This window comes from Homarus americanus, unplaced genomic scaffold (genome assembly GCF_018991925.1).
Source record: "Homarus americanus isolate GMGI-L3 unplaced genomic scaffold, GMGI_Hamer_2.0 scaffold6894, whole genome shotgun sequence".
In the NCBI taxonomy this organism is placed as follows: Eukaryota; Metazoa; Arthropoda; class Malacostraca; order Decapoda; family Nephropidae; genus Homarus; species Homarus americanus.
The window spans coordinates 1-14,658 of NW_024731872.1; the positions used below are offsets into that span (position 1 = coordinate 1).

Sequence of the window (14,658 nt, forward strand, 5' to 3'; positions counted from 1 at the left end):
ATGTACTGTACGTGCAAATTCACTTTTTCATAATTATTCTAATGCTCATATTTTGTTGAATTAATGTCTGCGTAAAGTATACTATTACTAAGAACCATAATAATTAATACTCCACTCAACGACTGCGTCACATTACGAGTTAAGTACAATCATTGCGTAATTAGATCACTTGTCTTATGATGTCAGGAAGCAGTGTGTGTTCTTGGCTGGCGCGACCCGTGTGGAACCGTGGTGTGGACGGACGGGGGGTGAGGGAGGAGGTACTCTCACTTTGTCAGGTATACAGTCAGTCATTTAACCAGTCAGTCATATTTAATCAGTCAGTCAGCCAGTTAGTCAATCAGTCTTTTTGTCTAACACTGATATATTTAAAAAGTTATAGTCTGTCATTCATAATGAGTCATTTAAAGAGTCAGTGTGTCAGTCATTCAGTCAATCAATCAGTCGGAAAGTCAGTTGTTTTAGTCAATCAGTTTATCATTTAGTCAGCCAGTCAATAATTTAGTCAGTTATTTTGTCAGTTAGTCAGTCAAAGCAGTCAGGTTAGTTTGCTAATCATTCAGTCAGTTAGTCATTCAGTCAGTCAGTCAGTTAATCAGTTAGATATTCAGTTAGTAATTCATTCAGGTTAGCCAGTTATTCAGTCAGTCAGTCATTCAGTCAATCAGTCAGTTAGTCATTCAGTCAGGTTAGCCTGTCATTCAGTCATTCAGTCAATCAGTCAGTTAGTTAATCAGTCAGTTTAGCCAGTCGTCCAGTCAGTCAGTCATTCAGTCAATCAGTTAGTCATTCAGTCAGTCATTCGGTCAATCGGTCAGTTTGGTCATTTAGTCAGTTTGTCAGTCATTCAATTAAGTTAGCCAGTTATTTTTAGTCAGTCATTCAGTCAGTTAGTTAGTTAGTTAGTCAGTCATTCAGTCAATTAGGAAAGGCGTTCATGGAGCTATTGATGCAACAGAATAAAATACAGGACAAAAAATAATAATACCAGTTACAACACCAAATGACAAGATCAATAATTACAGTAATGTAGTATAGCCCCCGTGTTGTGGCCTTGTACTGTATGACAAGATCAATAATTACAGTAATGTAGTATAGCCCCCGTGTTGTGGCCTTGTACTGTATATCCTAAGTTTTTTCCTCAGTATTAGCTATTTGTAATAATTTTCGTAAGCTTGAAATAAATGATTCTGTGGCTTGATTATCGTGTCGTTCCTCTCATAAAAGTAAGACGCACAGATGTTAAGTGTAATAAGTACGCTGCCAGCTTATAGTATCGCAGTAGAAAAATATGTAATTGTGTATTTTGTTCACGTCCAAGTTGACCATAAAGTGAGAGATAGAAATAGGAGGGATTAAGACGCGACAGAGACGAGGTCAGCAGGTGCCTGAGTCCCCCGCATGCGGCAATAAAATATTCCCGCAGTGCCTCACGCCGCCACTCTCCGCTCTCCTCATGCTGTCGTCAAAATGAATATAATAGTTCATTTCAATAGCACATATTCCCGTACTATAAAACATTTTTAAACACTTAAAGAAAGGATTTTGATGTAGTGTGGAGAGGGAAGAACGCTGTTACTGTACATCTACGTTAGTGAATATGGAAGCTAGAGGCTAGGAATTTGAACAATGCACAGCGAAGTGGGGTATCGACGCTGTGGTCTGGCCGTGACACGGTCTGCCTGCCGCCTACCACCACTCACCCGCCAACACAACACACCATAGCTCTATCCTTACTCCTGTCCCCCTCAAACGTAATAGCAAACCATATTTTATTGATGAAAATACGCATACAACGTATTCCCAGCACAGTAACAGTAAAACATGGAGAGCAGGTGGCTAGGACAGGTAGGATGGGGGACGAAAGAATCGGCAACGTCCAAGCTCATAAATTAATACAAATATCGACTCCTGGAGCAGCGGGAGTCATTCTGCGTTCAGTCACGGAGGGGTGAGGACTGCCGCTCTCGCTCCGCTTCACCTGTGTATGTGCGCCTCCCCAGTGTTGACCTAGCAACTTGTGGTCGTTTCTAAATTCTCCCTGACACTTATACACCTCTGTAGAAGAGATAAATGAGCGGTGTTCACGTGTCAGACCACTGTCAGAATTAATAACTGTACCAATATGCTTCAACCGCGAACAATAAGTCAGAGAGAAGTATGGCGAGCACCAGAATAGCTAGCTTGTGGCCGTTGATCTAGTGTACAGTATCTAAGTGACTACAAGCAGGAACGACTAGCGTCCTCGTGTAGGCCAGTGGTGGTGTAGTGACGGGTGTTGATGTGTGTGTATGTATGTGTGTGTGTGTGTGTGTGACCGCGTGGGCCGTGTCCTGGTGACCAACTGACAACACAAGCGTTGGGAACCGCCGTTCTATGCTCTTTAGTGTCGGGCGGCCCCGTCAACGCTGCCGATAATATCTGGGCCCGTGTGTACCTGTGCAAGTGCCAAGGGTTACTTCATCTGGCGGAAACTTCTTGCTCTCTGATCTATGGGTTACCCCTTACCCATTGACTACTGATTTATGGAATTACCCTTATCCATTGAGTATTGATTAATGGGATTACTTTGAACCTATAGACTGCCATCGAATATGGTTATCTAAAAATCCAATTGATGACTTAATACTGGTTACTATTAATGAAACAATGGTATTTGCTGGCATGAATCATACACACCGTTTATCTGCAGAAACCAACAAATGATCAGTGTATAATTAAGTCCAGTATAACCAAGAACAGTCGCTAAAACAAAGAATCGTAATATGACTCTCATATGTTTGATCCGAGTGCAATTCCAGAGCTTAAAGTGAACCCACGCGAGACTATGCATTATTCATCAGTAATCCAGTAAGTGCTATGATCGCGGGTGTACACAAAGCCTGATTACTGACCAACGACAAAAGGAAACAAAAAACAGTGAATAACCCTCGAATGTGTTTCTATAGCTGCTGAGAAACGAACTTGAAGAAAACTGTTGGGTCATATTCTGGTTCTTACTTACAGTGTGTGATGTAAGGAATGTATGCCACGGAGTTGTGAGGGGTAGCACCCTCGTGTGAGGGTGTGACGCCCGTGTGAAAGGTAGTACAGTACGCTCGTTTAAGGGGTGCGGCGACCGTGTAAGGGGTAACACGCCTTGTAAGGGGGTGGCACTCCCTCGCGAGGGTTACCACGAAAAGGACCAGTCTGGAGGGGTGCCACTGGATTCACTCCAGTGTCAGGGTTCCGATACTCGTGTAAGAGGGATCATCCCTCTATAAGAAGAACCACGCCCGTGTGAGAGGCACAACCAAGATGACACGGGCGTAGCGGTGACAAAACATCTCTCTTTAATGCAAGTCTTCAGCGAGATCTCCCGCCTCTTCAAGATGGGGATCTGTCTGGATACAGGTGAGGTAATTTAACAATGATCACACATTGGTAAATAAATGACTTGTTTGTCATTTAAAACAACTTGTTTACCGATTTTGTTAAGCAATTTATTTTCCAAGATTAGTTTTCGTTATGAATGGTAATGTTTCACAACCTGAAAAGGCTTGGGTGAGTACTGTATATTGGATTTTCTGAGAATCGTGAGTTAAATATTTTACGCACGTAACTGGGCTCTCCTCAACTATGACCAAAGGAAAGAGGCTGTAATGGCGTCTAATTTGCATTAAGACTGCCATACGTTCTCTCAACTCCAGTTGAAAGGTTAAATTGACCTATAGTCACCTTGAGGCTTCGAGCCATAGAACATCGTGAGGTGAAGTGCAGCTTACTTCTCGTGGGAGCAGTATTCGTTATCGCCCTTGCGTTGTATCAGATATTCCAAAAAATGTGGTAGTACTATGATAGTTTAAAGATGTTTTCTGGATAATGAACGTTGTCTTTGTATGCATTAGGTGTAGTAGGATAAAGTTCTTTGAGTTGAAAATCCTGCTTAGGGTAAATGCATTCTTGTCGTATATATGCAACACCAGTTAAACAGCCATTTTCTCAGTCCTTCGGGAGGTAGGTGAACACGTTCGGAAGCTAGATCCCACACATGAATGAGTTTATTAAACACCTTTACGAGGCCTCTAACACCAGTCGTACATCTTTGATCCATATGACTGCTGTGAGAGGCCTTGGAAACAAGTCCATTCAGGTGTGGGAACTAAAATTCCCGAGCGTGTTCACACAGCTCCTGAACGACTGAGTAAACGGCTGATAGTGTTTAGGGAATGTTACCTAAACGAAAAGACCTCAACGACCTGAAATTATTTTTGTCTAAAATGGTTTTGCCTTTTACCTATCTGTTTTTCGTTACTTAGTTATTATATTTTCCATCTTGGATTCCTAAATATAGCAAATTTAACCCCAAATTTCTCCTTATGGATTCCAAAATTGCTTAAATTGAATTATATATAAAAAAACTTAATCAGTATAACTATATAAATTTCTCACTGGATACCCAGTTACCCACTCATCTGAAAATAGAAGATTGCTATTAACGATGGTCTCTGAGCAAGCCACCAGGCACTGCTGCTCCTACTGGGATGGAGTAATCTTAGTATAAGGACAGCTCATTCGCCAGACTTACAAAAAGAATGTTGGCATAAAACGTTCCCAATATAAACGGTTACAATGGCGGAATGTTTATTTTGCAAACCATTGGTCCATAGGTAAATCCTTGTTGAGGCAATATGCGTTTAGATAGTCTGTTGAAACAGTGCCAGTACAGTATTATAACCACATCACCACGCCTTGTAGTGAAATCTCAACTGGTTCACAAATATACAGTATCTCTCAACGTGTCTGTGATATGCGACGTCAGGCCCAGGCGACAGACCCCGTGAGATAACTCGTAATTTCCAAGGATATAGGTCACATTGTCGGGGTTTGCCTCTCCTAGGTCTTTTTTTCACTGCCCGTCTGCCTTCTTGTCTTCCTCTCTTACCTCTCTCCTCTCTCACCCCGTAGAGCCAAAATCTTATAATTAATCCGAATATATCAGGTCCCACCGCAGTAAATATCGGGAAGAATAAGTAGTACAAACACCTTCGATTTATCAACATATGTAATGAGTTTACTGACACCTCAACCCCGTGGCTCAACATACCTGCCAGTACTAAGGAAGTTGTGTTACTTGCAGTCATATAAATTAAAAACTGTGATAATCAGGGCGAGAACAGGAACCTGAAATGCATACTGGCTGTGAGACTTAGTGAGTTAATGAGCATTATTCGAGTTGGAATGACGTTGTTAGAAATGGCAACTCAGGTTAATGAAAAAGGTGCAATGATCCTTAGTACTAGAATACCAGGTTTATTTTTGTTTTACGAGTGGGGATGGGTTTTTTTTTTTTTTTGCATCCTTCATTTCACAATTCTAACAATGAACAGAAAAGGCACTGGAGATGTTACCTGTGCCATATTACGAAAAGGTAATTGATTTTCAGTTTATGTGAATAAATCATAAATAACTGACTCGTGGGTGTCTCCTTCCCCTATGAGAGAGAGAGAGAGAGAGAGAGAGAGAGAGAGAGAGAGAGAGAGAGAGAGAGGAATATGGAACACATAAGTTGGTAGCACACATAATATTCTCATAACCCGTTCACTTGGTTATAATGCATTTTTGTTTTATTTTCTATAATCTCCTAAATGTTTTCCTTGTTTTAATTATTATTGTTAGTAGTATTGTTAATAGTATCATTACGTTTATTTCTCTGAGGCGGACACACAAGATTGGTCTTTCTAGTAATAGGAGCAAAGAGTGTCTAGGACAGGACATTTTATTCCGCGGATCGTCAAATGTGTTAGTAACAGTTGAAGGTTCCCCCGCCTTAGCAGCTGAAGCACAACTTATAGGCCAACATTACCTCAGTGTACGCTAGTTTAGTATTACCATTCGTTTCTTTTTCCCCATCTAATAAAATTGCGCCATAGTCTTCCTCGTCTAGTATTTTGCAGAAAATACGTTGCTGTTTTTTACCCTACATACAGAGAGTTCTATCTTTTCATCCACTTAAAAAAATAATGTGTACCTGGTTAAAATTTAATCTTGTGCTTGAACAATCTAAGCAATGTATTTAGTCGAGGAGAGATTATTTAATTATTAATCATCTTCCCAACGCCCTTAAATTGACACTGCAACGATTCACACACACACACACATATATATATATATATATATATATATATATATATATACACATATATATATATATATATATATATATATATATATATATATATATATATATATATATATATATATATATATATATATATATATATATATATATATATATATATATATATATATATATATATATATATATATATATATATGCATCCTCTTAACCTCTCCAGATTTTCTAAACCACATTCATTAATTCACACATTCTCTCTAAATTTAGGGCTAACCAGGTGTAAATAATACCCCCATAACATCCAACGTATAATTGTTTATTTATATCTGTTTTGTGCTAATACATTTTCTTATAATACTCCACAATCATACCCACAATGCCCTTGAGGTTGTGGTGCCCTCAAGTAAGAAGCGGAATTTCTGCGTTTCAGAGTATTAAAAAAATATTATAGGATTGTGTGCACCAAATTGAAAAGAACTAACACCTAAAAATACCTGATCAGGAGTTATTCTACTCCAGATAAACAAAGAAAAGGGAATACTGTATCATAAAGATCACTGTCCCCTACTATAACTTCGAGTAAGTTCACAAGTTTGGTGTTTCTTTAAGAAACACTCTTAGAATATTATTATTATTATTATTTTTATTATTATTATTATTATTATTATTAATATAATATTATTATTATATTGCACATTTCATTACCTGCAAGAAATATGACTTTCCAAGTTTCATCAGTAAAACCAACATTTTCATTGCCTCACTGTGACTGTCAAGAACTGGCAATCCCCGACCAGCAGTCCAACACAAAATAGAATCCAATTTACATTACATCCATCAAAATCTATCTAATTATAGCCGGTTAATTATATCGTACATTAAGGTGTTTCCGTTACCACTGCAGGTAGTCACGTTACCTGAACTTGGTCGTAAGATATTTTTAGCGTTCCTCAAAACACAGAGTCATTCTTATCACACGTGTAATCAGAGTTCATTAACGTGTTTTAAAAAGTCTTGCCAGACCTTTAGGCTCGTTTACTTTAACTACGGTGATGGAATTTCAGTCTTCAGCTGGAATGTGTATGACCTGTCAGGACATGATATGCTATATTGGACCCTAGCTAGAGGTGTGGGGCTGGGTGGAGGATGTACACTAGAGGGTTTTACTAGGCGTTATAACTTGTGATTGTAAAGTGCCGTGGTAGGGTGATTATTGTACAGGGACTTGTAACAATAAGTCAGTGGTTCCAAGTTCGGATTTCCTTGTGTGGATATGATATTGCTGTTGAATACGAAGTAGATATCCTTCCTTATCTAATTTAGTGATTTATTTTGGTATTTGTTTTATGTCAGTGCTTTGGATTCTGAGTACTTCTACATTTATTTAAGTTTACATTTAGGGAAAATATTACATTAACACTTTCTCTAAGCGTCGTATTGATTGTTCCAGGAAATTGGTTGCCATGGTGATGTGTTCATTGTGTTGAGTGGAGTGACACTGAGTCCTGGGTGTACCACTCTAGGCAACAGGAGTTTAGACAGTTGAAAAGCTTGTAAATTGTAGTGAAATAATTTGTCTAACATTATGGAAAAAACTATACAAACATCTCAGTAATCAGAGTCCTTTAAGCAAATTGTCCTCTTTAGTGAATGTGGATGAAAAAAGATTAATTTAACATGTAAAAATAGGTTTGAAAATAAAGGCTTCAATATCTAATGTACAATTATAGCTAACTAGGGCCGTTTCCTCTAATACCTGCGGTCCTGATTACTATGTATAACCCCAACGAATCTGAGCACCCATAGAGATGTTAGTCCCTACCTTCTTCCTTGGTCATGGTCCACGTCGGGTAAGTGGTACGGTACAGTTGGCCTCGGGTCTGTCGTGTCATGCTACCAGTAAATTATTCAGGTTTGATAAAAAAAAAGAAGTCCGCATTGATAAACTGTCCTGGTCGAGGTTTCACTGTATAGGTCAATTTAATAGTTAGCTACAGTCTAAAATCACTACTAAGGTATAACATTATATTAGGATACCATGCTCTACTGGTGAACCACGTATCACATTAACTCATCAAGCAATTTGTATTTTTATTTAAACAGTGCGGAAAGCTTTTACTTTTACATTAGTACATTTTATCCTTAGTAACATTAACTTTAGTAATATTATATAGTACATTTTCCAGAACTTAATGTAACCACCGGGTTGTTGTATATCAAGACATAGGGACGGAAATATACTGACTGTCTCAACCTTGACTGCCGTAGCTACATCACGTCATATGTTGAGTCATACCTGAGTAAATTTCAAGCTCGATAGTTTGAGTGTGCATGTGATTACCTGTACTTTGTGGTTCCTGAAGTAAGCTGAACTGGGTCCCAACACAGACAAACATGGCTAGGGGTGTAAAGGAAATAAACTTATTGACCAGAAGCCAAATTTCCCGAACAAAAGCAAGAATTACGGCAGATATGAACGGAGAATGGTGATTAATGACGTGGATATAGAAACTATTTGTGTAAAAACTGTGTAACGAATTTCATCTTTGGATCTGACAAACAAATCTTTAAATATTGGTCGCAAACAACATATGTGACGTACAGACGGACGTTTTTGGCCACTGATGTGACTAAATGTCCCCGGGATTCATGACGGGGATAACTAAAAAGACTAACCACAATATTAAAAGAAAATAAACCTTTGACATTTCATTTCCAGGAAGAGTCCGCTGCCTGGTGGATACGCCACTCTTATCCGCAAGAGGTGAAGCTTTTTATCATATCACCTGTATCACCCATGTATTACACCCATGTATTACACCCATGTATTACACCCATGTATTACACCCATGAATCTCACCCATGTATTACACCCATGTATTACACCCATGAATCTCACCCATGTATTACACCCATGTATTACACCCATGTATTACACCTATGTATTACACTCATGTACTACTACTACTGGTATGTATCACTCCATGTACTACACCCAGGTACTACAGCTATGTATTACCCCATGTATTACACCCAGGAACTACAATTATGTATCACTCCATGTACTACAGCTATATATCACCCCATGTACTACACCCATGTACTACAGCTATGTATCACCATGTAATATACCCATGTACTACATATATGTATCTCATCTTTGTATTACACACATGTACAACAGCTACCAGTATGTATCACCCCATGTACTACACCCAGGTACTACAGTTATGTAATACATCCATGTACTACATATATGTTCCTCACCCATGTATAACATCTATGTACTACACCCTGGTACTACAGCTATGTATCACACCATGTACAACATATGTGTATCTCACCCATGTATCACCACAAATGTACACCACAAATGTACACTTCTTATCTGGTCTGTGTACTGAACTAGATAACAAATTAATATTAATATACTATTAGAATTGTACTGCAAATGTACATTACCATCCCTCCTGAAGTACACTCTGTGTTTCAGACATGTGTCACGCACATGTATTTATCGTGTAGAAATTTACAAAAAATTATTTATTTATAATGCAGATGTACCACAGGTCATGTCTGTGCATGTGTTGTGTCAAGCATGTGATATAGTGTTGAGCCTGTTATATGGTTCTGCTGCACCGTTCATAAATATGTTTTGTGGGGCGAGCAATAATTTCGTCGTTAACAAGAAAAATTCAGTTATTTATGTTGTACAGTATATTATGATATATTGAAATACTTAGTGTGTTGTTGGTATACAATGTAACTGTGTGTTTTTTAAAAGTAGATCAGTTTGTCGCTATGATTGTGTGTATTTGTGATAATAGGGTTGTCTATTAGATAATATGTATGTGTGAATGTTTGTCAGTCAATTATCTCCGGATACGTGACAGCCTGAGTACTGAAATCTTACTCATCAGTCTGAAACTAAAGTCCTAGACACCAGTGATGTGTGGTTACGTCAGTGGGGACCGTCACACGTCACGGTCTTCTTCAATAATTGGACTTCAGGCGGATTTCGCCAAGTATCACCACATGAACCACTTTTTATCCACGTACGAGTGTGTGTGTGTGTGTGTGTGTGTGTGTGTGTGTGTGTGTGTGTGTGTGTGTGTGTGTGTGAGTGTGTCACTTGTTAAAAGTAATCCACGTTGTTATAGCTTGACATAAATGCGAAATCACACAACTCGTAATAAAACAAAATAATAATCATTACACCATAAACAAAATGTTATAATATGAAATATAACCATAATAAATATTCTCACTAAATATCTAAATAATAATCAATGAAAACAATATCCCCCCCTCCCCCCCCGCTAAAGTAAATGAAAATTGAGTTGACAGAACATGAGTAACTAAAGAGAGTATCAGTGTGGTTGGTAAAGAGAGCGTGTCCAAAATATAACAGGAAATTTTCAGTTAACTGCTTTCTCTCTCTCTCTCTCTCTCTCAATAATGCGACTGGAAAGAAAGATACGAGTATGTCAACACCAGAGAAGAGAGGAGGGTAGGGACGAGGAACGGGATAGGAGAGGAGGTAAGGGAGAGAGAGAGAGAGAGAGAGAGAGAGAGAGAGAGAGAGAGAGAGAGAGAGAGAGAGAGCAGGAGGGGGAGGGGTCAGAGAAGAGGGGAAGAAGAAGAGAGGGGACAGGAGGATGGGGGGACAAAAGAGTTGGGGGAGAGGAAGGGGGGGAGGGGAGGGGAGGGGAGGGGAAGAGGTAGCTCACTAGTGACTCATTTGTGATTTAATTAGACGAAATCTGGTCAACTGCTGGTCTGCCCGAGGTGTATTGTAAGAGACCCCAAGTGTGGAGGGCTGCAGCCTGGAGAGAGTGTAGACTGCAGTATGTAATGCCTGTAGTCTGCAAGGTGGATAGAATGCAGCGTAGAGGGCGTGTATACTGCTCCATGAAGGGCGTGTATATTGCTCTGTGGAGGAAGTGTATACTGTAACGTGTAGGGCGTGTATACTGTAACGTGTAGGGCGTGTATACTGTAAGGTAGAGGGCGTGTATAGTGTAACGTGTTGGTCGTATACATTGTGACGTATAGGTCATGTATACTGCAGCGTGGATGAGTGAAGATTGCTGCGTTGACGGCGTAATGGCTGTGTCATGGAAGGCGTGTACACTGTTATGTGGAGGACTGCGGTGTGTTAAGCCTGTAGACTGTAGCGTGGAGGGCCCGTAGACTGCAACACGAAAGGCGTGGAGACTGTACCATGGAGAGTGGATAAACTGCAGTGTGGAGGTTCTGGAGACTGTAGCGTCGGGGGATTGTTGCCTGCAGCGTGGTGGGAGCATAGACTGCGCCATGGAGTGAGTGCAACGTGGAGAGTGTAGTCACCCCAGCAATGGTGACACACGCCGCAGCACTCAGCAGCACACAAGTTGACATTATTCAGCTGGTCCAGAGAGGCCTTTGTGGCGGTACTCGAATGCAGTGGCCAATTATATTCCTATTCAAATGTAAGCCACGTGATGTAATGTTAGCATACCACAGACAGAGGGGTCAATATATATATCCTTAACACGCAATTGGTTAAATTTTGTGTGGAGTATGTTTGAATGTGTGAACACACCGGTATCATTATCAGTCTTGATATTTTGTTTACTCTGGTGAAGTATTATTGAATATTAATCAGCCAATATGTAAATTACATGATGTACTGTGTATTTAGCGAGGTGGTACAGATGCAATGGCGTTTGAGCACCAACACTGCTGGTGAGTCACTAACTTTTGCACCTCCGTGTGTAGTACCGTACAGACGATTGCTCGCTTCCACTCCGGTACATTACGGACCTGGGGTAATATGGAACCCATCACTAGTGTTACCTTAGTGACATACTGTACATGCATACTTTGGGCTAACCCTTGACTCTTGCTTATCTAGAGAATTAATTGATGAGTCAGTATTATTTGCAAACACAAAATATTTTTTGTTGTCAAAATAGGACTTAAAAACCAGTCAACAGATCTAATGCCGAGGGCCTGCAGTTTTTCACATAGTACTCGTATATCACGATCCAGTGTGCGTGAAAGGTTTTTTGTAAATCTAACGTTACCATTCCCGTGTAATTTATATGAGCTATTTGGGTCCTAATATGGTCTGTGAGGTGGATCAAGGAGGTGTCAGTTGAGAGAGATCCCCTAAAACATGACTGGTGACTGTACTGAAACAGTTCCTCAAAGAACCTTTGTAAAAGACACCTTTCCTTCAACAGCCTTTGTAGATGACACCTTTCCTTCAACACTCTTTGTAGAAGACACCTTTCCTTCAACAGCCTTTGTAGAAGACACCTTTCCTTCAACAGCCTTTGTAGAAGACACCTTTCCTTCAACAGTCTTTGTAGAAGACACCTTTCCTTCAACAGCCTTTGTAGAAGACACCTTTCCTTCAACAGCCTTTGTAGAAGACACCTTTCCTTCAACAGCCTTTGTAGAAGACACCTTTCCTTCAACACTCTTTGTAGAAGACACCTTTCCTTCAACAGCCTTTGTAGAAGACACCTTTCCTTCAACAGCCTTTGTAGAAGACACCTTTCCTTCAACAGCCTTTGTAGAAGACACCTTTCCTTCAACAGTCTTTGTAGAAGACACTTCGTTTAAGAATCCTTGTTGAAGACACATTTCCTTAAGAACCTTTGTCGCAGAAATTTCTTTAAGAACATTTATGACAGAAACTCTACTCTTTTGAACCTTTGTGGTATAGACCTTTCCTTAAATAATATTTGTTGCACAAACCTCTCCATCAAGAACATTAAATTGTAGTAGGATGTTTTTATAACAGGAACATGAGAGGGACATTTGTAGCTGGAACATTTGATAGCCTCTGCCTGAGACTCACTCTGGGGAATCTGCTGTATGACAGAAACGTTTACGGAGGAACGTTTGTGAAAAATGTCTTTATTTCAGTAACGTGTGTCAGACAAACTTTCATATGTTGTAGTAACATTTGTGGTAAGAATTCTTTAATCAACAGCATTTGTAATAGTAACATCTGTGGAAAGGTATATTTTTTTAAAGAATGTGTGGTAATAATATTCGTTATAAGAATTGTCAGAAGAACAATTGTGGCTGCAGTCTTTGTGACAAGAACGCATGTAACAGATCTCTTTGTTTAAAAAACGCGTGAAGGCTTTATTTTAGGAGTACCACTTATGAAGCCATTACCAAAGAAAACTCCGTATACAAAAATGGAAGCTTTAGTTTGTGAGCAAACATAAGCATCATTTGTAGATAAATATTTGAATCATGAACACCTGAAGTCTAATTTAATGAGGAACACATCTGAAACCATAATAGCAGAAACATTTGACAGGCATATTTGGAATACATATTTTATGAATAGCACTTTTGAAAGCATTATATCAGAAAATATTGTGTCAAGAACTTTGCAAACCTTAATTTAGTAAGAAGAACCCTTGGCACATATTACAGCCAAAACCTTTGTGAAATGAACATTTGTGAGAGAGGAGTGGATGGGTGCGGGCACCAGGTAATGTCATAAAGCTCTGGGCTCGCAGTTTAACACAAGTTAGGTCAACGTTCGAGAGGAATATTGGGTTAGCGCCGCGTAACTTCTACACGTTTGGACAGGACGAGGGGGAGGACAACAACTGACTTTCTTTCTAACTTGCTGGTAATACTATTTTGTAATGGTGTGTAAGTGAGCAGATGCTGTTGTTGTTGTTGTGTGCTGTGATGGGTGTTGTTGTGTTGTGTACTGTGGTGGGTGTTGTTGTGTTGTGTACTGTGGTGGGTGTTGTTGTGTTGTGTACCGTAGTGGGTGTTAACATTTTGTTGTGTACCGTTGTTGTAGTTATTCGTGTTGTTGTGTACTGTGGTGAGTGTCGTGTCGTGTACTGTTGTGTTAGATGCTTGTGTTGTGTGCCGTGGTGGGTGTTGTGTGGGTGTAGTTTTATTTCTGTGTAGGTGAATGACTTGAGCTCAATTGATTTCTTGGCTGTAAACTACTAAGGTAGTGTACAGTCGTGTACCGTTATCAGTACTGATTATGGTTAAGTGAAGTTTGGGGGAGTACGACTTGCGTTAAAGTGAAGTTTAGATGATAATGTTCGGGTCATGAAAGAGTCTGGGACACAGCTTCATATCCACCAACCCTGAACAAGTCTGTCAACAAAAGGCTGGTTAAGTTTGCCGGTCTGTTTACTCGCAGGGGTCAGGTTGTCATTCCCGAAATGCATGACTAGGTTTCATGACCAAGGGCTCGATAGCATGTCTTGCCAAGTTATACGCGAACATTGCAGTTTTGTTTGCTGGTAAAGGTTTGCATGGTGGGGTTCATGAGCTGAGTCAAGCCTCGCGTGCGTGCAGCTAGGTGAGGGAAGAAGCGACTATGTTTACGTGCACCTGGTATGTACAGTACGCCTATATGTTTGGTTCCTGGACGTGGGATAATATTCAGTGTTAGGTCGTATTTTATTTCTTAGAAGATGGGAAAGTATTTGAGGGAACGTTTATGGAGTAGGATCATGTTGGAGAAATTGTGAGGCAATGGCCGTTTCGGAAAAAAA

At 39.8% G+C, this 14,658-nt stretch overlaps 1 protein-coding gene across 5 annotated transcripts in view; it reads left to right on the forward strand.

Moving 5' to 3' along the window:
- Nucleotides 1-1,934: 1,934 nt before the first annotated feature.
- Nucleotides 1,935-14,658, forward strand: part of LOC121868065 (adenylate kinase isoenzyme 5-like) — a 76,300-nt gene continuing 63,576 nt past the window's right edge. For 4 of the 5 annotated variants that reach the window (XM_042368332.1, XM_042368331.1, XM_042368334.1 and 1 more), the window contains exon 1: nt 1,935-3,393. In XM_042368332.1, the coding sequence (XP_042224266.1) occupies nt 3,336-3,393 (58 nt within the window). In that variant the 5' untranslated portion in view covers nt 1,935-3,335. The remainder of the gene's footprint in view (nt 3,394-14,658) is intronic. The other variant, XM_042368329.1, reaches the window with a different exon arrangement.